This window comes from Thamnophis sirtalis, unplaced genomic scaffold (genome assembly GCF_051295495.1).
Source record: "Thamnophis sirtalis isolate CommonGarterSnake01/CBP01778 unplaced genomic scaffold, rThaSir2_p1.2 scaffold_1, whole genome shotgun sequence".
Classification (NCBI taxonomy): domain Eukaryota; kingdom Metazoa; phylum Chordata; class Lepidosauria; order Squamata; family Natricidae; genus Thamnophis; species Thamnophis sirtalis.
Genome location: NW_028261381.1, coordinates 174418159 through 174443350, shown reverse-complemented (window position 1 = coordinate 174443350; position 25192 = coordinate 174418159). Strand labels below are relative to the sequence as shown.

The 25192-nt window shown below is 44.0% G+C and overlaps 2 protein-coding genes across 2 annotated transcripts in view; one reads left to right on the top strand and one right to left on the bottom strand.

Moving 5' to 3' along the window:
- Nucleotides 1-4711: 4711 nt before the first annotated feature.
- ARRDC5 (arrestin domain containing 5) lies at nucleotides 4712-18736 on the bottom strand. Its single transcript, XM_087705025.1, has 3 exons — nucleotides 18487-18736; nucleotides 9956-10164; nucleotides 4712-5251 (listed from the first exon to the last, which is right to left on the bottom strand). The coding sequence occupies exons 1-3, from the start codon at nucleotides 18734-18736 to the stop codon at nucleotides 4712-4714; spliced, it is 999 nt and encodes a 332-aa protein (XP_087561151.1).
- A 4750-nt stretch (nucleotides 18737-23486) lies between these two features.
- UHRF1 (ubiquitin like with PHD and ring finger domains 1) overlaps nucleotides 23487-25192 on the top strand; it is a 36788-nt gene continuing 35082 nt past the window's right edge. The window contains exon 1 of the mRNA XM_087703335.1: nucleotides 23487-23604. The gene's annotated coding sequence lies outside the window, so the exon portion shown is untranslated. The remainder of the gene's footprint in view (nucleotides 23605-25192) is intronic.

The following is a 25192-nucleotide window of genomic DNA, read 5'->3' as shown; positions in this document are numbered from 1 at the left end:
ATTCTCCAAGGGACCTGAGGGTAGAACAAGAAGCAATGGGTGGAAACTAATCAAGGAGAGAAGCAACTTAGAACTGAGGAGAAATTTCTTGACAGTTAAAACAATTAATCAGTGGAACAGAAGTTGCCTCCAGAAGTTGTGAATGCCCCAACACTGGAAGTCTTTAAGAAGATGTTGGATAGCCATTTGTCTGAAACGGTCTAGGGTTTCCTGCCTAGGCAGGGGGTTGGACTAGAAGACCCCCAAGGTCCCTTCCAACTCTGCTATTGTATTGTAATATGAGCCAGCAGTGTGTGGAGGCAGCCAAAAAAGCCAATGCAATCCTAAATTGAATTAACAGAGGGATACACTCAAGATCAAGTGAGGTAGTAATACCACTCTATAAAGCCTTAGTAAGGTCACACCTAGAGTACTGCATCCAGTTTTGGTCACCACACTATAAAAAAGATGTTGAGCCTCTAGAAAAAGTGCAGAGAAGAGCAACCAGGATGATTAGGGGGCTAAAACATACAATGAACGGTTACAGGAACTGGCTAATCTAGTGAAGAGAAGGACGCGGGGAGACATGATAGCAGTCTTCCAATATTTGAGGGGCTGCCACAGAGAGGATGGCATCAAGCTGTTCTCCAAAGCTCCTGAAGGCCAGATGAGGAATAAGGAATGGAAACTGATCCAGGAGAGATTCAACCTAGAAATATGGAAACATTTTCTGACAGTGAGAACAATCAACCCGTAGAACAGATGTTGCCTTTGGAAGTTATGGGAGCTTCATCCCTGGAGGCTTTCAAGAAGCGACTGGACTGCCATTTGTCAGAAATGGTGTAGGGTCTCCTGCTTGGGCAGGGGGGTTGGACTAGATGACCTGCGAGGCCCCTTCCAACTCTGTAAGACGTGGAGATCTTCAATCTTGGTCTACAGGCCCCTTGCAAGCTTCCCTTTTCTGCATATGGTGCATCTATCTTATTGAATCAAATTCACAGCTTAAAAATTGTTGAAAACCTTACAAACACACAGGACAAACCTGCCAGCATAACACAACACACTCCGTCGCATTAAATTACCTGGGTCTTGTTACCGGATTGATGGTCTCTCCAGGTGGTTTATGGACAGGCTCCTGATACAAATCTGTCCCCGTTTACACAGGGGAGGTTTTAAGCCTACCAGGAGTAGGCGAGCCAGGCCAAGGAGTTACCTTGGCTTGGCCAATGAGGGATCGGTGCAGGGGTGGGGAGGGTGAAAACACAGGTAGAGCAACTTGACAGATAAAGCCAACACCAAGATGTTGGAGATCTTTTGGAAGTAGGTCAAAGGGAACCTTGTCCTGTTAGGAATCAGCGAGGAGATCCTGTTTCCTTAACTTTAGCAACCTGAAGACCTGTGGACTTCAACTCCCAGAATTCCCCAGCCAGCTATGCTGAGTTGAAGTGCATTCTGGGAGTTGAAGTCCATTCATCTTCAAGCGGTTGAAAAGCACAGCTCTGGATTAAACACGCACGCCAGTGGTGGGTTTCAATTTTTTTTCGAACCTACTCTGTGGGTGTGGCCTCCTTTGTGGGAGTGGCTTGCCGACCATGTGTTCTCTCTCTCTCTCTCTTTCTTTCCTTCCTTTTGTTTCTCTGTCCCTTTTTTCTTTTTTTCTTTCATCTCTCTCTCACTTTTTCTTTCTTTTTTATTTCTTCCTTTCTTTCTCTCTTTCTCTTTCTCTCTCTATGTGAGTCTGTCTGTTTGTCTGTGTGTGTGTGTGTGTGTGTGTGTGTGTGTGTGTGTTTGCCTCTTCCTCCCTCCCTCCCTCCCTCTGTGTCTCTCTATGTCAGTGGTGGGTTTCAAAAATTGTTCGAACCTACCCTGTGGGTGTGGCCTCCTTTGTGGGAGTGGCTTGCTGCCCATTTGACCTGCTAGGAAGATGCCGAGGACACTTGTCAGAACCACCTTAAATTACCTCCCACACAGCACTGGCCTGCATGAGAATATGATGTAAACTTGTTTTTTAAAAGGCATCTTTGGTTTGCGTTAAAACAACTTCAACACACGCAATGTTCTGATTGCACCACAAACGCAGTAGTCATCCTTCCCTTTCACAGAGGCCCTGAGTTTTATAAATAGGAGCATGATAGTGTAGAATAATCATATCCAAGGACCAGTGGTGGGTTTCAAAATTTTTTGCAACCTCTTCTGTAGGTGTGTCCTGCTTTCCGGGTCCACTGGTGAAACCTCTTCTAACCGGTTCGGTAGATTTGATGAACCGGTTCTACCGAATAGGTGCGAACTGGTAGGAACCCACCTCTGCACGTGACCGTCTGGTTCAAAATGTCGATGAGGAAACCCGGATTCACTTAACAACCAGGTTACTAATTGAACCATCGTGTGACTATTTTAACCACTGCAATGATTCACTTAACACACGTGGCGGGAAAAGTCGTAACATGGGGCAAAAGTCACTTAACGAATGTCTCACTTAGCAACGTAAATTCTGGGCTCAACTGTCATTGTAAGTTGAGGACTACCACTTAGGGATGGTTAGAGGATTCCCCCCCCCCCACAAAAAAATGGATCTCCTCAAATGGATCCTCCCCCAAAAAAGTACTTATGATGTGGATGTGAAGTTTTATTGTCCGAATTCCCCCACAATCATGTGATCATATTTCGGTCGGTTGGCTCCCGGTTATTGTTTGGATATTTTAACCCAAAAGTGACGTTTTACAGTTAGCCCTCGTCTTATGACCGCAATGACACCCAAAATTTATGTTGCTAAGTGAGACACTTGTTAATGCGACGTGTGCCCCATTTTACAAGCTTTCCTGCCCCTGTTGTTAAGTGAATCGCTGCACACACGGTCGTTCAAGGAATCTGGCATTCCCCCATGGACTTGGCTTGTCGGAAGTTCGTAAAATGCAACCCTGGGGCACTGCAGCCGTCGTAAAGAGGAATTGATCCTGTGACCACAGGGATGCTGCGATAGTCGTAAGTGCGAAAAACGGTCACTTTGTTGCGTTTAGTGACCGTGGCAAACGGTCACTAAATGAATGGCTGTAAGTTGAGGACTACCTGTATCTCCTCCTGCCAGCAGAAATGTTGCACAGCAAACAATGGCTTCAGGTAATGACTGCAGATTCGCTTCCTGAACGGAGTGATTCGCTTAACGACCACTCCAAAGCAAGGTCATAAGGTCAGATTGATTGCATTATGAGCTGCGGTGGTTAGAGTGCAGCACTGCAGGCTAGTTCTGCTGCCTGCTGCTTGCTTGCAATTTGACAGTTCAAATCTCACCAGGGTCAAGATTAACACAGCCTTCCATCCTTCCCAGGTCAATAAAATGAGGACCCAGATTGTTGGGGGCAAGAGGCTGACCGCTTAGAGAGGGCTGTAAAAGCACTATGAAGCGGTATATAAGTCTAAGTGCTATTGCTATTGCTATTAAAAAGGTAACAGTTTCCCTTGCACCTGTGTGCTACTCGTTCCCAACTCTAGGGGGCAGTGCTCATCTCCATTTCAAAGCCGAAGAGCCAGCGCCAGAGGTGGGTTCCTACCAGTTCGCACCTATTCGGTAGAATCGTCAAATCTATCTACCGGTTAGAAGAGGTTCTACCAGTGGACCCGGAAAGCAGGCCACACCTACAGAAGAGGTTCCAAAAAAATTTGAAACCCACCACTGCCACACAGAGAGAGAGAGAGAGAGAGAGAGAGAGAGACAGAGACAGAGACAGAGACAGAGAGACAGAGAGACAGAGAGACAGAGAGAGACAGAGAGAGAGACAGACAGACAGACAGACAGACTGACTGACTGACACAGAGAGAGAGGGAAAGAGAGGAAGAAATAAAGAAAAAAGAAAGAAAAAGAGTGAGAGAGAGATGAAAGAAAAAAAGAAAAAAGGGACAGAGAGACAAAAGGAAGGAAAGAGAAAGAGAGAAAGAGAGAGAGAGAGAGAGAGAACACATGGCTGGCAAGCCACTTCCACAAAGGAGGCCACACTCACAGAGTAGGTTCCAAAAATTTTTGAAACCCACCACTGGCCAGCGCTGTCCAAAGACGTCTCCATGGTCATTTGGCCGGCATGAGTAAATGCCGAAGGTGCATGGAACGCTGTTACCTTCCCACCAAAGGTGGTCCCTATTTTTCTACTTGCATTGTTTTCATCCTTTCGAACTGCTAGGTTGGCAGAAGCTGGGACAAGTAACGGGAGCTCACTCCGTTACGCGGCGCTAGGGATTCAAACCGCCGAACTGCCGACCTTTCGATCGACAAGCTCAGCGTCTTAGCCACTGAGCCACCGCGTCCCCTGTGGTGGCGCAGTGGTTAGGGTGCAGTACTGCAGGCCACTTCATCTGACAGTTATCTGCAGTTCAGCGGTTCTAATCTCACCGGCTCAAGGTTGACTCAGCCTTCTATCCTTCCGAGGTGGGTGAAATGAGGACCCAGACTGTGGGGGCGATATGCTGACTCTGTAAACCGCTTAGAGAGGGCTGAAAGCCCTATGAAGCGGTATATAAGTCTAACTGCTATTGCTACTGCTATAGTTATTATGACCTGGTTAATAAACATCACAAACTATGACCATAACAGGCCGGTTCCATTATGGTTGTAACTCGAGGACAGCTGGTAAAACCCATCCGAATGGACCATGAGTCTTGGAAATGGAAACGTAGAGTGAACTTTTAATGAATCGGGAGATGGGGAACAGAGGACCTGACCCATTTTGAAAACTATATCAACCTATTTCGATAAAAACGGCGAAGGGTTGGGGGGGGTGAGGGATCCGCGGGCTTCCTTCGTTTCTTCGGCCGATCCCGTGGCTTCGTTTCTGATGACGATGGGGATCTTGGCTACCACCCTGTTGAGACACCAGGGGAAGTGGACCGTCCCCTTCAGCTCATAACCAATCTCCATGATGTCGTCCGATCTTTGAGCGCTGGTGACGGGCAGGACCTTGGGCAAGCAGAGGGTGCTGTGAATCTTGGTGAACTCGTTCGGGCCCCTTTCGATGTTCGACTCCAGGCGCAACATCTCTTCGTGCTGCTCTAACGTCCGATGCTCCGCTCGGAGGTTGAAGGCCTTGTAGAGGACCACCGAGTGGAGGGTGAAGACCACCTTCCGGAGGGACTTGCCCGTCGGGTTGGTGATTTCGGTGGTGAAGTTGATGTTATCACCCGGGAGGTAGATGCTCTTGCTCAGCGACATGCGCAAAGTGATGGGGGCGCTCCTGAGACAGCAGTTGTACCCCAGGACCTGCTGGACTTCCACCACCAAAGGGTACTGAAAGAAAGGAAGGAGAGAAGGCAAGATTGAAGGAAAAGCTTATGAGATCCGGAGGAGGAGGTTAGCAATAGCAGTAGCAATAGCAGTTAGACTTATATACCGCTTCATAGGGCTTTCAGTCTAAGCGATTTACAGAGTCAGCATATCGCCCCCACAGTCTGGGTCCTCATTTTACCCACCTCGGAAGGATGGAAGGCTGAGTCAACCCTGAGCCAGTGAGATTAGAACCGCTGAACTGCAGATAACAGTCAGCTGAAGTGGCCTGCAGTACTGCACCCTAACCACTGCGCCACCTCGGCTCTTGTAAAGGTTATAAAGGTTGAGGTACCACCAGCAGTCGCTGTGCTTTGATACCTCCGAAGGATCCAGATTGAGAAGAATGGGCCAAGATTTCCACAGGGAGGGTCCATCTCTTGGAACTCAACCATGAAAATTGTGAATAATAATTGGGGAAAAAATTTAAATGGCGAAAAAAGGGGGAAAAGTAGGTTAAACTTAGTCAAACTATCATTAAATAAATGACTGATAATGATGATAATGTAATAATTTGTGTTGACAGGATAAAAGGGAAATTGGATATAAATTGTAAACAATGATTAAGAAAAGAGGTCTGAACATTTTGTTATTAAACATAATTAATTTTTTTATTTTGAATGTGTTATAAAGGTATAATGTGGTTGGATGATAATGCCACTATGTGGAATGTTATAAAGGGACGTTAAAACAGCTATAGTCATATGAAGGATGAGGTATGATCATTATATATATATATATATATATATATATATATATATGTATGTATGTATGTATGTATGTATGTATGTATGTATGTATGTATGTATGTATATGTGTATATATGTATATGTGTATATATGTATATGTGTATGTATATGTGTGTGTATGTATGTATGTATGTATGTATGTGTATGTATATGTATGTATGTATGTATGTATATACATACATACATACATACATACATACATACATACATACATACATACATATATATATATATATATATATATATATATATATATATATATATATATTTGAGTTACAACCCCCAGTATGCCCAAATATGGGAGGAAGTTCACTGCTTCCATTCTCTGTCCATCGGCTCGTCACGATGGACAGAGAATGGAAGCAGTGAACTTCCTCCCATATTTGGGCATACCGGGGGTTGTAACTCTAAATAGATACCTATCACCCCGGCTCAGCTGATAAGGAGTCAAACTCTGTGGCTTAGTGGTTAACACATCTGCCTAAGATGCAATACAGCACAGGTTCGAATCCCAGTAAGGGTATGGCTAGCTGATGAGAACTAAATAGCTTGAAATAGATCTATACTAGTCTCCCTTTATTTATTTATCAGCACAAATACAACATGTATGTATGTATGTATGTATGTATGTATGTATGTATGTATGTATTTAGAGTCACAACCCCTGGTATGCCCAAATATGGGAGGAAGTCTACAGCTTCCATTCTCTGTCTATCGGCTCATCACAAGAGACCATCCAGACAGAAACCCAATATTTTTACTGTTGCCTTTGCTACATTTGTGTTGTATTTGTGCTGATAAATAAATAAAGGGAGACTAGTATAGATCTATTTCAAGCTATTTAGCTCTCATCAGCTAGCCATACCCTTACTGGGATTAGATCTGCCTAAAATGTAATACAGCACAGGTTCTAATCCCAGTAAGGGGATGGCTAGCTGATGAGAGCTAAATAGCTTGAAATAGATCTATACTAGTCTCCCTTTATTTATTTATCAGCACAAATACAACACACACACACATACACACACACACACACACACACACATGAATGAATGATGTAAAATAGATAACTTGATACGAATCAGAGGCGATGACTGTGGAAGGGAGGCACAAAAACTTTTTGTAACCAATTGACACACTTTCTACAACTTTGTAATGGAGGATGGTTTTGTTTGTTTTTATTCAAAAAATTAAAAAATGGGAGGGGGGAAGAAAATTGTGAATAGAATAGAATAGAATAGAATAGAATAGAATAGAATAGAATAGAATAGAATTCTTTATTGGCCAAGTGTAATTGGACACAGGAGGAATTTGTCTTCGGTGCATATGCTCTCAGTGTACATAAAGAAAAATAAAATACATTCATCAAGAATCATAAGATACAACAGTGATAATCATAGCTTTCTAAAAAGCAATGAAATTATACTAGGAAACAAATAAAACAATATAAATTTTAAAGATACAAGCAACATGGTTATAGTCATAAGTGGAAAAAGTTAGGTACTAGGAAGGAAGAGAATAATAATAGTAATAGGTAATAATATGACAGTGTTGTGAGGATTAGTTGTTTAGCAGAGTGATGGCATTCAGGAAAAAATTCCTTGTGTCTAGTTGTTCTTGTGTGCAGTGCCCTAAAGTGTCGTTTTGAGGATAGAAGTTTCAACTTCTACCCATAGAATAGAATAGAATAGAATAGAATAGAATATTGTTAGATGGCCTTGGTGCAGAATAATACAGTTGCAAGCAACCTTGGAGGTCTTTTAGTCTGCTCAAGCTGGAGACCCTCTACCAGTCAGACAAATGGCTGTCCAGTCTCTTCTTGAAAACCTCCAGAGTTGGAGCATCCACAACTTCTGGAGGCAAGTAGTTCCACTGGTTAATTGTTCTCACAGTCAGGAAATTTCTCCTTAGTTCAGGTTGCTTCTTGATTATCCCAAAAGCCCTTTTTCTAGAGGCAACTGGACTTTCTGTTTTTTTCTTTGAAGACAAGAAGCTTCTCATCCAAGAAGCTTCTGAGCTGAAGAAGCTTCTTGGATGAACGAGCGAAACATCTTCAAACAAAAAACAGAAAATTTTTGAAAAAGCACTTTTGGGACAACCATGACCTGGATGACTGAGAATCTCCACAGACACTCTCCTTGATTAGTTTCCACCCATTGCTTCTTGTTCTGCCTTCAGGTGCCTTGGAGAATAGCTTGACTCCCTCTTCTTTGGGGCAACCCCTGAGATATTGGAAGACTTCTATCATGTCTCCCCTGGTCCTTCTTTTCGTTAAACTAGACATACCCAGTTCCTGCAACCGTTCTTCATATGTTTTAGTCCCCTAATCATCTTTGTTGTTCTTCTCTGCACTCTTTCTAGAGTCTCCACATCTTTTTTGCATCGTGGCACCCAAAATTGGATGCAATATTCAAAGCATGGTCTAAACCAAGGCCACCAGAGAGGTCATCGTGGTTTGATAACCCAGAAGAACCCAGGTTGAGGAGAACGGACCAAGGTCTCCTCAGGAAGGGCCCATCTCTTGAAACTCCACCATGAAAATTATTAAGAATAGTCTTGGAGCAATTCTCTTCTCCCTTACCTGAACTTTCTGACCTCATAATCATGTTTGAAGGATGGAATGAGAACTAATTTAATTAATAACGGCTTCACTGAAACGGGTTAGGAGTCAGTTTGATCTAGTGGTTAAGAAACCAGGAGACGGTGAGTTCTAGTCCCACCTTAGCTATGAAAGCCGACTGGGTGACTTTGGGCCAATCACCAGGAGGCAGTGAGTTCTAGTCTCACCTCAGGCATGTAGTTATGGTGTGTCTCAGGTCATGTGTGATCACTACTTGAGACCTTCCCAGCTGGCTTCTGACAAGCCAAGTCAATAGGAAAAGATGGATTCTCTTAAAGACCATGTAATTTGCTCAACAACTGCAGTGATTCGTTTAACAACCATGTCAAAAATGTTGTAAAATCATGATGATTTGAATCCTATGTATAATTGTAAGCATTGACCATGTTATACTGGTAAGATTTTTATATGTTAAATGGACTAATGATGATGTAATGAATAATTGACACATATATGAATTGAAATGTTCAATAACTACTTGGATTAGCAATGGGAAACTATTTCTGGAGTTGAATATGCTACACTAAAAGTATTGTATACTCTAAGGATGATCAATATTAGCGGTAACTTGAACACATAATGCTCAATGGTAAGGATGTATATAGTTATGTTTGATGGATAACCAGTGATCTTATTTTTAATTGTAAAAACTGATGCACAAAAGTTTGTAACCAAATGACATGCTTGACGAAATTGAGGAAAGTTTTTTATATGTGTTGTTTTGTTTTTGTTGGTCTTAAAAATAAAATATATATATATATTTTAAAAAATGTTGTAAAATCAGGCATGACTCACTTAGCAACCGCTTTGCTTGGCAATGAAAATTCTGCTCCCAACCGTGATCGTAAGTTGAGGACTATCTGTATATCGGGGCGGAAGAGGTGGCAATTCAAGGACGGTCGTTCTACTTCGAAGTACAACTTACGACCACATTTGAGCTGAACAGTTAAGTAGGTTTTGCCCGATTTTACGACCTTCCTTACCAAAGTTGTTAAGTGAATCCCTGCAGTTGGTACATCAGAAGCACCGTTGCTTCTTAACAACCAAAGTTGTTAAGTGAATCCGGCTTCCCCGTTGACTTGGCTTGTCAGCAGGTCGCAAAAGGGGACCGTGTGACCCCGGGACACTGCAGCCGTCATAAGTACGAGTCATTTGGCAAGTGCCTGAATTTTGATCATGTGACTGCAGGGATGCTGCAAATGTTAAGTGTGAAAAAAGGTCACAAGTTGCTTTTTTCAGCACCGTCGTAAGGTCGAAGGGTCACTAAGCGAGAGGTTGTAAGAGGAGGACAACCTGTACCTTAGATTGCACTGTGTCCTGGCTGTAGAGGGAAGTCCCTTGAACCAAGATGTATTTTTTCTGCTTGCCCAGGATAAGTTCTCGCGTGGCACAGAGGGCTTGGAGGAAGTAGCTGATTCTCCCCACACGGCTGGTGAAAGTGGACGGGATCCTCGGCGGTAAGACGAAGTCGAAATCAAACTTATGCACACCTGGGCCCAGCCAGTTATCTGCAAATCAAGAAGCAAAGCCAAAAACATCTCATTTTTCATCTACAGACCCCTCACATCCTGGACGTAAACAGTTTTAACGTCGACCCTCCAAATGGCGCTATAGGGCAGGGTTATCAAACTCAAAGCCCGCAAGCCGGAGGTGGTCGGATCCGGCCCGTGTGGCAGTTCTGCAAATGGTAAGGGACTGGCCTGCATCGCTTCGGCCACACCAGGGACGTGCAGTCCGGGGAAGCAGGGGAGGCGGGGCCTCACCAGTGTCATGAGGAAAAGAAAAGAATAATTAAAAGGAAAAAGACTAAGGTAGTTGCTGCCAGACTCCAGGGTCACACTGGATGACTCTGGGTCTGCTTAGTGCTAACTGCAGGGGGAGGCGAGAGAACTCCGGGCCTCCTTTGCATAAGGAAATTTTTGCCTTTTAACCCTTGCTCAGAGTTAAGCAAGGGTTAAAAGGTGAAAAATTCCTTATGCAAAGGAGGCACGTGGTTCTCTGCCTCCTGATCTGGGAGCAGCAAATTGTGCCTAAGTTGCCTTTTTATTTAATTTTTTACATTTTCATCATGGCAGGCAGACAAGAGGAGAGTTGAAATCCCCTCTTTGAGAAGAGAGGGGTACCCCTCTCCCCCCTACTGGGAGCCCCATCCTGCTCTCCTCTCCCTTTTCTCCTCCTCCTCTCCCCTTTATTTGCTGGCTGTTGCCTCGCTCCCCCGCCTCCTCCGTCCCTGCCGCCATGTCCGATAGGCCAGGCGTCTCGCGTTTATGTCCACCATAAACGCAAGATTTAATAGGAGGGAGGCGGGAAACCCCTTGCAGGGTAGGGCTGAGGATTATGCTCAATTCTTGGCGGACAAAGTAGCTCGGCTTCGATCGGACCTGGACTCCACCGCAGTAGATCCAGCTGAGACGCAGGAGGATCAATTGTTACATCAGCTCTGGGTTGAGTTCCAGGAAGTTGCCTCTGGGGATGTGGACAAGGCCATTCGAGCTGTAAGTGCCTCCACTTGTATTCTGGACCCGTGTCCCTCCTGGCTGGTGGCTAACAGCAGGGAGGTGACACATGGCTGGATCCAGGCGGTTGTCACCGCCTCCCTTCGGGAGGGGCACTTCCCCGCCGTACTTAAAACGGCGGTGGTGAGACCCCTCCTGAAGAAGCCATCGTTAGATCCAGCCATTTTAAACAACTTTCGTCCTGTCTCCAACCTTCCCTTTATTGGGAAGGTTGTTGAGAAGGTGGTGGCCTTTCAGCTTCAACGAGCCTTGGAGGAAGCCAGTTATCTTGACCCCTTCCAGTCCGGCTTCAGGCCTGGTTACAGCACAGAAACCGCTTTGGTCGCATTGACCGATGATCTCTGGAGGGCCAGAGATGGAGGCTATGCGTCCATCCTGGTTCTCCTGGACCTCTCAGCGGCTTTCGATACCATCGACCATGGTATCCTTCTGCGACGTCTCCGGGAGGTGGGAGTGGGAGGCACTGTTCTGCGGTGGTTCTCCTCCTACCTCTCGGACAGGTCGCAGTCGGTGTTGGTTGGGGGGCAGAGATCGTCCCTGAGGCCCCTAACATGTGGGGTACCCCAGGGTTCGGTCCTGTCACCCCTACTATTTAACATATACATGAAACCGCTGGGCGAGATCATTCGGAGGCACGGGATAAAATACCATCAATATGCGGACGATACACAATTGTATTTGTCCGCCCCGTGCCAACTCAATGAAGCGGTGGACGTGATGAACCAGGGTCTGGAGGCCGTTAAGAACTGGATGAGTGCTAACAAACTGGTACTCAACCCGGATAAGACCGAGTGGCTGTTGTGTTTCCCCCCCAATAATTTGGCTGATATACCAACGCTTAGGCTGGGGGGTCAAATTTTATACCCCTCAGATAGGGTCCGCAACTTAGGAGTCCTCCTGGATCCACAGCTGACTTTTGATCACCAGCTGTCGGCTGTGACCAGGGGGGCATTTGCCCAGGTTCGCCTGGTCCGCCAGTTGCGGCCCTACTTAGATAGGGGGGCGCTCACGACAGTCACTCGAGCCCTTGTGATCTCTAGACTGGAATACTGCAACGGGCTCTACATGGGGTTGCCCCTGAGGTGCATCCGGCGACTACAGTTAGTCCAAAATGCAGCCGCGCGAGTGATAGTGGGCGCACCACGGTTCGCCCACGTTACACCTATCCTCCGCGAGCTGCACTGGCTACCTGTTGGTCTCCGGGTGCGCTTCAGGATATTGATGACCATCTTTAAAGCACTCCATGGTAGTGGATCTGGGTACTTGAGAGACCGCCTTCTGCCGATTACCTCCCTAAATCGACCAATTAGATCGCACAGACTGGGCCTCCTCCGAATCCCATCTGCCAGTCAATGTCGACTGGCGACCACGCGGAGGAGGGCCTTTTCTGTTGCTGCCCCGACCCTGTGGAACGAGCTCCCCATGGAGATCCGCACCCTCACCACTATCCAGACCTTCCGCGCAGCCCTCAAGATCTGGCTCTCCCAGCAGGCCTGGGGATAGGTTCCTAATTACCCGCCCGAGTGTTTGATTGTTGAATGAAAGTTGGGTTTTTTACTATTTTTTTGTTGTTCACATATTGTTTGTTTTGACCTTGCACTTCCCCTTCCTTGTGGTTGTAAGCCGCCCTGAGTCCCCTCAGGGAAAAGGGCGGCATATAAATCTCAATAAATACCTAAAAAATACCTAAAAAAAGATGCCTAGCTTGTTGGACACAGCGGTGGGGAGGAGGTGGGGGGCAAGGCGGCAGAGCGCGGCAGCGGCAGGGACGTTCTTGCTGCTGTGTCCGACAGGCCAGGCATCTCACGTTTATGTCCGCCATAATCGTGAGACGCCTGGCCTATTGGACACAGCAGTAGGGACGTTGCTTCTTGCCACTGCCACGCTCTTGCCTCCCCAACCATAATCCTCACCGCACATCACTGGGCCACACCCACCCAATCCAGCATCACGCGTGCATCTCAGTGGTGGGATTCAAAACGTTTAGATCTGGTTCTGTGGGTGTGGCTTGGTGGGTGCGGCATGGCTTGGTGGGCGTGGCAGGGGAAGGTTAGTGCAAAATCCCCATTTCCTCCCGACTCGGGAGGCAGAGAATAGATGGGGCGGGGCCAGCCACAGGTAGTAATTACCAGTTCTCCCTACTACTCAAAATTTCCGCTACCGGTTCTTGGGAACTGGTGAGAATCTGCTGAATACCACCTCTGGCGCGCATGCACACAGGAGGCAGCAGGCGCACACGCACAAAGGAAAGGCCCATGCCATCCCGCCAGGCACAAGTGCACATAGGAGACGGCCGGGATGGTGGAGACCGGGTCTGCACACGCATGCACCCGCTGACTCTCCCCCCCTCCCGCCACCACAAAGGACAACTAGAATGCTGATCCGGCCCACGAAGAAATAGAGTTAGGGCATTGCACGCCAGAACAACTAGATGCAAGGATAGTTTCCATCCCTCCCCCACCCATGCCATCACTCTGCTAAACAACTGGTTCTCACAACAACACCATCAAAATATCTAGGAAAGGCTGTACTACCAGGATTCTCCTCAGCTTTCCTATTACCTATTTCCTTGTCTCCTTATGAGTATGTTGGTTGTATCTTACGGTTTACATTGTTTTATTTAGTATCCTAATGGGATTTATGTTGATTGCTTATTTAGTATCCTGTGACTATCACTGTGTTGTATATTATGATTCATGATGAATGTATCTTTACAGTGACTATGATTATGATTTTTCACTTATTGCTGGTAGGTGCACTGAGAACTTAGGCACCGGAGGCAATTTCCTTGTTTGTTCAATCACACTTGGTCAATGAAGAATTGTATTGCATTGCATTGCATTGCATTGCATTGCATTGCATTGTATTGTATTGTATTGTATTGTATTGTATTGTATTGTATTGTATTGTATTGTATTGTATCCTAGTCTTGTCTAGTCAAGTCTAGTCTATTCCTTATTCTCTTATCTTCTCTTTCCTCCTTTCCTTATTCCTCATTCCTTGTTCATTCCCTATTCCATTCCATTCCATTCCTTTCCTTTCCATTCCATTCCATTCCTATTCCTATTCTTCATTCCAATATTCCATTCCATTCCATTCCTTTCCATTCCTTTCCATTCCATTCCTGTTCCTATTCTATTCTTCATTCCAATATTCTATTCTATTCTATTCTATTCTTCATTCCAATATTCTATTCTATTCCATTCCTTTCCTTTCCATTCCTATTCCTATTCTATTCTTCATTCCAATATTCCATTCCATTCCTTTCCATTCCATTCCTATTCCTATTCTATTCTTCATTCCAATATTCCATTCCATTCCTTTCCTTTCCATTCCATTCCTTTCCATTCCATTCCTATTCCTATTCCTATTCTATTCTTCATTCCAATATTCTATTCTATTCTATTCTTCATTCCAATATTCTATTCTATTCCATTCCATTCCTTTCCTTTCCATTCCATTCCATTCCACTCCTATTCCTATTCCTATTCCTATTCCTATTCCTATTCCTATTCTATTCTTCATTCCAATATTCCATTCCATTCCATTCCTTTCCATTCCATTCCTTTCCATTCCTATTCCTATTCCTATTCCTATTCCTATTCTATTCTTCATTCCAATATTCTATTCTATTCTATTCTATTCTATTCTTCATTCCAATATTCTATTCTATTCCATTCCATTCCTTTCCATTCCATTCCATTCCATTCCTATTCCTATTCCTATTCCTATTCCTATTCCTATTCTATTCTTCATTCCAATATTCCATTCCATTCCATTCCTTTCCTTTCCATTCCATTCCATTCCTTTCCATTCCTATTCCTATTCCTATTCTATTCTTCATTCCAATATTCTATTCTATTCTATTCTATTCTATTCTATTCTATTCTTCATTCCAATATTCTATTCTATTCCATTCCATTCCTTTCCATTCCATTCCATTCCACTCCTATTCCTATTCCTATTCCTATTCCTATTCTATTCTTCATTCCAATATTCCATTCCATTCCATTCCATTCCTTTCCTTTCCATTCCATTCCTTTCCATTCCTATTCCTATTCCTATTCCTATTCTATTCTTCATTCCAATATTCCATTCCATTCCATTCCTTTCCTTTCCATTCCATTCCTATTCCTATTCCTATTCCTATTCTATTCTTCATTCCAATATTCTATTCTATTCTATTCTATTCTATTCTATTCTATTCTATTCTATTCTATTCTTCATTCCAATATTCTATTCTATTCCATTCCATTCCTTTCCTTTCCATTCCATTCCATTCCTATTCCTATTCCTATTCCTATTCCTATTCCTATTCCTATTCCTATTCCTATTCCTATTCCTATTCCTATTCTATTCTTCATTCCAATATTCCATTCCATTCCATTCCTTTCCATTCCATTCCTATTCCTATTCCTATTATTCTATTCTTCATTCCAATATTCTATTCTATTCTATTCTTCATTCCAATATTCTATTCTATTCCTATTCCTATTCCTATTCCTATTCCTATTCCTATTCCTATTCCTATTCCTATTCCTATTCCTATTCCTATTCCTATTCCATTCATTTCTGTTCTACCCTACTCTACTCTACTCTAAATTTTCCCCTTCTTTGCTTCTAGGCAAAGAAATTCACCAGGGTTCATCTTCCACCCACTTCCAGGGTGTGCCTTTGTCTTCTGAAAGATCTTCCTTAGGTGAGCTGCAATATTCAAATGAGGCTGGGACTCCTCGTTTTGCCAAGAAAGGGGGGGGGGGGAAACCCAGCTTTTTTAAAAAGGCAAAAGGTGAAATCAAAGAGACTTTAAAAAAAAAAAGTCCCTTCTCGATAGGTGGGGTCTTAAATTCCCAACTAGGATTACTGGAATTAGAAGAAACGACGGCTGCGGTATACCTGGAAGGCAAGTTGTGGGAGAAATCTGGGCTAATATATTACATTTCCAAACCTTTGGCAGGAGAAAAAGGTAAATATTTTAATAAATTGCAGGCCCCGGAGAAGATTGCAATGATGGGTGGCGCCCCAGCGAAGAAGACACATACCAGGCAAGTTTACAGTATATAGCAGGAGATGTGTAATTATCCCAATAATTCCTTAGGCTCCTAAACAACAGGAAATTATATAATGGGGGAGATAAGGAGACATGAAGGCTTATTTTTCATGAGTGGGTGTGGAGCAGCTTTGGGGAAAGATTAGGGACCAGTGGGGCAGGAGGCAGATCCTTTTCCCTGCCTGCGTGGGAGCCCAGAAGCAGCAGGGAAAAGACGAACCCCTTTCTGAGCATATACAGGCAGTTCTTGACTTACGGCGGTACATTTAGTGACCATTCACATTTACAACGTCACCGAAAAAAAAAGGGATTTATGACTGTTTTTCACACGGATGACCTTTGAAGCACATGATAAAAATTGGTAATTGGTAACTAACTCCATTTTATTTTATTTTATTAAAGTTTTTTTTTTATTTTTTATTTTCAAAACAAACACAACACATAAAATCTTCCTTTTTTTACATACTGTAGAAAGTGTATCAGTCGGTGACAAAGGGATTTCGTGCATCTCTTCCACAGTCATCAAGCATAATTCATATTAACTCAAGTATTTTAACTCAGGTATTTATACATGTTACTGTCGTCATACCTCCATTTTTATTTGACTATAGTTGTTTAAACGTCCTTCATCATAAAATATACCAAGATTTAATACATAACCACATACTGGCATTTCATTTAATATTTCTAAAATCCTCCAATGACACTGAATCCTTATGTCCTATTCTAGCTAAACATCCATAATATTTAATAACAAAGTTTTCTATCCTTCTTTCCAAATCATTGCTTACAATTTGCATCTCATTTCCTTATGTTGTACCCATACATACATACATACATACATACATACATACATACATACATACATATATATATATATATATATATATATATATATATATATATATATACGTTATTATCATTATCCCTCCTTTATTTGACTATATCCTGCATCATATCATTTTCCCCCTAGTATTCAAGACTTAACTGAATCTAACTTAATTCTTTATTATTATTATTATTTGCAACAACAGAATTGTATCACAGCGGCCAGTTGTTTCGCCGGATTTGGCATTGATTACTAGTTGGGCCCACCCAGGGGCCTAGGACGTTGTAACGTATTTTTGTAATATTCGTGCAGATCCAAGCAGTGTGGCTTTTTGCATTTGACTGATGGTGATTTTGTCAATTTTTAACTGTTTTAAATGTAATTCCAGTGCTTTTGGAATAGCACCCAGTGTGCCAATTACCACTGGAATTACCACTGCTGGTTTGTGCCATAGTCGTTGAATTTCAATTTTTAAGTCCTGGTATTTTGCAATTTTTTTCATGTTCCTTCTCGGCGACCCTGCTATCCCGGTATTGCGATGTCTATGATTGTGACCTTATTTTTCTCAACCAGTGTGATGTCTTTATTATAATAATAATATATATATAATCCAAAAGGGTTTCTAACTGACTCCATTTTATGATGGTTGCAGTGTCCCGGGGTCATGTGATCAACTTAACCACTGCAGTGATTCGCTTAATAACTGTGTCAAGAAAGCTCATAAAATAAAGCATTTGTTGACTGAACAAATGTTTCACATAGCAGCTGAAATTTTGGGGCTCCATTGGGGTCGTAAGTTGAGGACTACCTGTGTAACACCATTCCGTGCGCAGGTAATCCTCAACTTACAACCATTCGTCTAATGCAGTGTTTCTCAACCTTGGCAACTTGAAGATGTCTGGACTTCAACTCCCAGAATTCCCCAGCCAGCGAATGCTGGCTGGGGAATTCTGGGAGTTGAAGTCCAGACATCTTCAAGTTGCCAAGGTTGAGAAACACTGGTCTAATGAACCTTTGAAGTTACGATGGCACTGGGGAAAAAATGACCGATGACCATCTTTTACACATAATGGCGGTTGCAGCATCCCGATGGATTTCAACTCCCAGAAGTCCCCAGCTAAGAGAGTCATTGCTGAGAATCCTGGGAGCTGAATCCACAAAGCTGGAGGGGGGGGGCGGGCAAGGCTGACAGGCCTGCCCCTCCTCAATAGATGGGAACAAAGAGAGGCTCCAACCCTTTGCTGCCACCTAATGGCCACCTTCAGGTTTGCAGTTGAAATCAGGAAGGCTTGGTGGGAAAATACTGTGGTTTGTTAAAAACATGATAAGTCCGTCCACACAACCCCTCCCAGAAAGAACCCCCCCCCCCCCCGCTGTCATTCCAGCCCCCTTTCTGCTTAACTGCCTCGGGGCAATCCCAGTTAAGCAGCCTCACGTTCAATCTTGAATGTTTTCGTCTTGTAAACGTAGTCCGCCTTGTTGACGCAGGTGGCTCGCTGGCTGTAGTCCTTCTCCAAGTGGGCCTCTTCCGTCCACTCCAGGTAGCCTCTTCCAATGAGGTCAACCTTCAGCAGAGGGTCCACTAGGGTGCTGTGAAGACTGAGAATCAGCTGCCCCTCGATGGTCGAGCCTGCCAGGTAGACTTCCTTGGGTATCACTAGCTCAATAGATTTCACCACCGACATGGGTGGGCATTGAGCTCAGGAACCGGTCCCCTTCGAGGGGCCCTGAAGACGCAGAAGGTTTGTCTTGGAGAGGATGGGACTTGAATGAAGAAGCTTTGTGACATCAGCTCGTGATGCAGTGAAATTGGCTGCTGGACAGTTAAGAGACAGTCTAGATGGCAGAGAAATCCCTAAATATTTTGTGGAGATGGTCTCTTCCAGGAAGACCGGCCTGACCCTCAGTCTCTACCAATGGTGAGTCGAGCATCACAGTTCTGGAATGTTGTGCTGCTGGAGATCCACCTACATATTGTTCCAGCACGCTCATGCATCTCCTTTCTTAGCAATAGCAATAGCAGTTAGACTTATATACCGCTTCATAGGGCTTTCAGCCCTCTCTAAGCGGTTTACAGAGTCAGCATATCGCCCCCAACAGTCTGGGTGCTCATTTCACCCACCTCGGAAGGATGGAAGGCTGAGTCAACCTTGAGCCTGGTGAGATTTGAACCGCCGAACTGCAGATAACAGTCAGCTGAAGTAGCCTGCAGTACTGCACTCTACCCACTGCGCCACCTCGGCTCTTGAAACATGGATTCGCTTTTAATTAGTTGACCATGGTTACTTGGAAAAAAACAACCTATGGAATAACCAACAAATTTCCTGACCAAACAATTAATCAGTGGAACAGCTTGCCTCCAGAAATTGTAAATGCTCCATCACTGGAAGTTTTTAAAGAAGAGATTGGACAACCATTTCTCTGAAGTGGTGTAGGGCTTTCTGCCTAAGAAGCGGGTTGGACTAGAAGACCTCCAAGGTCCCTTCCAACTCAGAGGTGGCGCAGAGGTGGGTAGAGTGCAGTACTGCAGGCCACTTCAGCTGACTACTATCTGCAGTTCGGCGGTTCAAATCTCACCGGCTCAAGGTTGACTCAGCCTTCCATCCTTCCGAGGTGGGTGAAATGAGGACCCAGATTGTGGGGGCGATATGCTGACTCTGTAAACCGCTTAGAGAGGGCTGAAAGCCCTATGAAGCAGCATATAAGTCTAACTGTTATTGCTATTCTATTCCTATTCTATTCCATTTCTATTCTGTAATTCCCTTCTTGTTTTCTTACCTCGACTAATCTAAACCTTCCCTTGTTCGTTAGGTCTTGGAGAGGAGACCACTTAGAGATTCTAGACTGGGAAGTCTAAACAAGACCTGGAAGTTGGGAAGATCACATGAAGTGTTACGACCACTTTATAAGGCCTTGGTAAGACCACGCATTGAATATTGCATCCAGTTTTGGTCACCATGATATTAAAAAGATGTGGAGACTCTAGAAAGAGTGCAGAGAAGAGCAACTAAGATGATGAGGGGACTGGAGGCTCAAATCTATGAAGAACGGTTGCAGGAACTGGGTGTGTCTAGTTTAATGAAAAGAAGGACCAGGGAAGACATGATAGCAGTCTTCCAATATCTCAGGGGCTGCCACAAAAACAAGAGGGTCAAACTATTCTCCAAAGCACCTGAGGGAAGGACAAGAAGCAATGGGTGGAAACTAAGCAAGCAGAGAAGCAATCTAGAAATGAGAAACTTCCTAACACTGACAACAAGTAACCATTGGAATGGATTGCTCCATTCCATAAAGATTCTACACAATCTTTCTACACAATCTTTAAAGAAAAGATTGTGTAGAACATCAGCACTCACCCACACTCCTAGTGAAATATTTTGGGGAATATTAAAAAGGCAGGATAGAACATTTCCCTTAAAGGAGAAATGGTTTTAAAAAAAAGGGGGGGGGCAGAAAGCAGCCAGCACCAGTCTCCCCCTCCCTAAGCAGAAACTCGGGTGGCCAGTTTTTAGAAATGCAGATTTGGTAATCCATTCAGAAAGATTGAGCCAGACAGAAACTCCAAATAAGCAATTAGGTTGATGAGATTAACTCAGGCAAGCATCTATCATACCCTGTTGAAAGAAATGCCCTTCTAGGTTCAGCTCCAAGTGGTGGGGGGGAGACACTGGAAACATGGAGGCTGCTTGGAAAGATGGTTTAATGGTGGACAGAACCACATGGTTTGGGTTCCTGAGCAGAAAAGGGGGATCAATACAATAATACATTCTTCTCTCCCTCCCTCCATCCTTCCTTCTGTCCATCAATCAATCAATCAATCTACCCTTCCTTCCCTCCCTTTGTCCATACATGCATGAATGTATGCATCCATCCATTGACATGGCATAAGAAAGTAAATTACAATACAATAGCAGAGTTGGAAGGGACCTTGGAGGTCTTCTAGTCCAACCCCCTGCCTAGGCAGAAAACCCTATACCATTTCAGACAAATGGCTATCCAACAACTTCTTAGAGACTTCCAGTGTTGGGGCATTCACAACTTCTGGAGTCAACTTCTGTTCCCCTGATTAATTGTTCTAACTGTCAGGAAATTCCTCCTCAGTTCTAAGTTGCTTCTCTCCTTGATTAGTTTCCACCCATTGCTTCTTGTTCTACCCTCAGGTGCCTTGGAGAATAGTTTGACTCCCTCTTCTTTGTGGCAGCCCCTGAGATATTGGAAGACTGCTATCATGTCTCCCCTAGTCCTTCTTTTCATTAAACTAGACATACCCAGTTCCTGCAACTGTTCTTCATGTTTTAGCCTCCAGTCCCCTAATCCTCTTTGTTGCTCTTCTCCGCACTCTTTCCTGAGTCTCCGCATCTTTTCTACATCGTGATGACCAAAACTGAATGCCATATTCCAAGTGTGGCCTTACCACATTATAAAGTGGTGTTAAGACTTCACGTGTTCTTGATTCTCTCCCTCTGTTTATGCAGCTTAGAACTGTGTTGGCTTTTTTGGTAGCTGCTGCACACGGCTGGCTCCTATTTAAATGGTTGTCCACTGGGACTTCCAAGATCCCTCTCACAGTTACTACTATTGAGCCAGGTACCACCTATACTGTACCTGTGGATTTCGTTTTTGTTGCCTAAATGTAGAACCTTACTCTTTTCACCATTGAATTTCATTTTATTAGATAGTGCCCAATGTTCAAGTTTCAATGTTTCCAGATGTTGGGTGAAGAAGAAAAGAGAGAGTGAGATGCTGAAAGTCCCTGATTTTATGCCCTCTCTGGGCTTTGAACCTGAGCTTGTATTCTGATTGGTTGTCAATCAATCATGTCCCATGGGGCCATGCAGGGGCAACTCTCTAGGTTGTGTTTTGAGTGCAAGTTTGTTTGAGCCTTGCTTCTTCCCAGGTGCCCTGTGGTGAGATGGGTAAAGGGTAATACTATCATGCCTTAATCCCATCACCCTGGATCTGAAGGGGGGGAAGATCTTTGTTATGTAGAATAGAGTGGCTCAGCCCTTAATGGCCCATTGACCAAGGTGGGGGCTATTAAGAGTGAGTCTGTTTCCTACCTAAAAACATATTTCTCCATTTCTGATCCAGGGAAATGTAATATTCTGCCAAACAAAAGGGGGGCGGGGGTCCCCGCACCCCTTTTTGGCCTGGAAGGCCTCCAGCACCAACCTGGAAGCCAAAAATGGGCAGGGGCAGGGCACATGAACAGGGGAATGCGGGGGAATGTCGTGCACATGCATGGGGAGTTGCACGAGGGGGCGGGTTGCACATGGGGTTGTGGATGTGTTGCATTAGAGCTGGGCAGGGTGTGTGCTCTTTCGGCACGCAACCACAAAAAGCTTAGGCATCGCTGAACTAGAGTTTCGTTTTAACACTAACCCAATTTAGCATACAGGAAGTCGTCACAATCTTTTTTTTTTAGTGACCAGCTGAAGTTGTGTTGACACTGGAGAGAGAGACTTATGACTGTTATTCTCAGTTATGACCGTTCCAGGATCCCCATCCAAATTCAGATGCTTGGCAACTGACTCGTATTTATGACGGTTGCAGTGTTCCAGGGTCCCGTGAATTCCTTTTTGCGACCTTCTGGTTCTTAAAATAAATTGTAAGCCTTCCAGCCATGTGAAAAGTCTTTTTTTTTTTTTTTTGGCAACCTGGCATCCTCAGATGTGTGCGATGACAAATTCCCTAATTCCCAGAGTGGTCGTTGTGGATTATGGGACCTCATGCCCAAGATGCATGGGAAAAGGTGGCTTAACCACGCTTTAATTTTAATCTTTCATGAAGGATTAATTGTTAATTAACGTTTTAACGTTCTCTCTAGGCAGAAGAGAAGATGATGCCCAGACAGGGATAATCTTGACAATGGCAGTGCTAAGACTTCCAGCTTTCCAAAGTGGCCAGAACAAGAGTGCCTCTGAGCATACCATGAGTTGACACCCCAAGAAACAAGAAGGATTTTATTTTTCAGAATGGAAAGACAAAGCGAGAACCTGACCGTCCAAAGATTTCAACCCAGCCCCCAAGAATACAACCTCAAAAAACAAATAAAATAATAACAACAATAACAAAAATAAAAATATCAGCAAGACTTTTGCGCCTGCGCAGTCAGGAGCTACTCCTCAGGAACGCGGGAGGGAGACCAGGCCGATGAAGGACTTCCTTCCTCAAGCCACGCCCCTTTTCTCAGATTCCCGCCACCGCCGACCAATCAGGAGGCCTCGTTCGCCGCCGGGCGAATTTCCCCGCCAAACTCCAAAGCCGGGAGTTGTAAAAAAAAAAGCAGAGGGAGAAAAAGCAGGTTTTTCTCTTTTTTTTGGCGCGGCTGCCGTGTTCTTCTGCAGCTCCGTTGCCTAGAAATCGCGGGCTCTTCTCGTGCAAAAAATAATAATTAAAAATTAAAATAAAAATCTCTTTGAAGTTTGCATTTGCTAAGACTGGAACCCGCCGATTGCAAGTTTTGCTCTTTTATTTTGGTTTAAAAAAAAAAGAAGAGGCGCCAACCTTTGGATCTGGGGGAAGAGGAGTAAGAAAGATCCGTTTGGGCACAGTGAGTATTTTCTAAAGTCCTTCCATGCTGCAAAGACAGAACCCAGAAGGCTTGCGGGATGAGGTTGGACTTAATCCCGGGTGTTTGCACGTGGGGATGGGGAATCTGGGTTCCTGGTGGTGGGAAAGGGTGTCTCTCTCCCCCCCCCCGCACCCCGTTTGCTCTTGGTCGTGCAGATGCCAAAATGCATTTTTTTTAAAAGGGCAAGGTCTGGGATACTGGGGTAATCAAACAAATGATAGATTTGCATTGCTAAAAGATTTGCAACTCCACAAACTGGAAATTTTTGTATGTATGGTATTCGACCAAGTCATTAATGGGCTCTGCATTATCTTTAAAAAAAACATTTTATTTTATTACTTTATGTAATTATTTGTTTTATTTTTATTGCATTTATTTTCTTTATTCATTTTAATACTTATTTTATTTATTTTTTATTTAATTTTGTGAGGTCATATTAGATATTATATTTTATATTATGATTTGATTTTTTTCTTTTTTAAAATTCATTTTACATTTTACTTTTTATTTGTTTTCAATTATTCATTCCGTTCTATATATTTTATTTTATTTTACTTCCTTATTTTATTTTTCACATTTCCTTATTTTATTTTTCATTTCATTTTAATTTTTCCCCCGTTCAATTCTTATAGCCGCCCAATTCAAGGGAGTGGCTTTGTGTGCGTGTGACTCTGGGTGGCTTACAATTCTAAAAAAAGGGCCATGCAATTAAAACCATCGAAAGGACAAAATGATTAATAAAAAAAAAAAAAAACCATCCACACAAAATAAATTAGGAAAAACGGGCAGCCGGGCTGACTGTATACCCAAAATACCATCCCAGTAGCTCCTTTGAAATTTCTCCCAAGGGGGAAGTAAAACCAAATTTTTACCCAACCCAGCTTGAGGAGAACAAAATGAAACTTGGAAGGCCACGTGGGGTTGGCACACACGGTTTGCCCTGGATTTTTGTGGTGTAAGAAGGAAACAGCCGCCGGAGGCGTAGCCCGCCTTGTCCCTCTGCGTCATGTTCGTCTGGTAATTATGGCCGCCACAAAGGGAATCAACGTGGGTGCCGCTGGCTTAGAGCCGTACTGGGAAATCTGCAGGAGACGGGACATCGAAGAGGCTGTTGGCCAGGAACGATGGAGTTGATGTCAGGTAGCATAATCACTTTGAAAGACTTGGAGGGGGATCTTAGAGGTCATCCAGCCTGACTCCCCTGCTCTCCTGCTCTAGGTACGATTCACTCAGGCCAGCTGACGGATGATTGGTGCAACCTTTAGGGAAGCATGCATTTAATAACCTCACGAGGCAGGCTGTTCCTTTGCAAGGAACGATGGAGTTGATATCAGGTAGCGTGATATTGCTTTGAAAAACTTGGAGTGGGGTGTTAGAGCTCATCCAGCCTGACCACCCACTACCCTGCTGAAGGTAGAATCCACTCAGGCCATCTGATGGATGACTGGTGCAACCTTTAGGGAAACGCATTTAATAACATCACGTGGCTGGCTGTTGCATAGGCTGACTTCCTATAGACAGGCAGTCCTCGAATTATGACCCCAGTTGAGGCCAAAATTTCCACTGC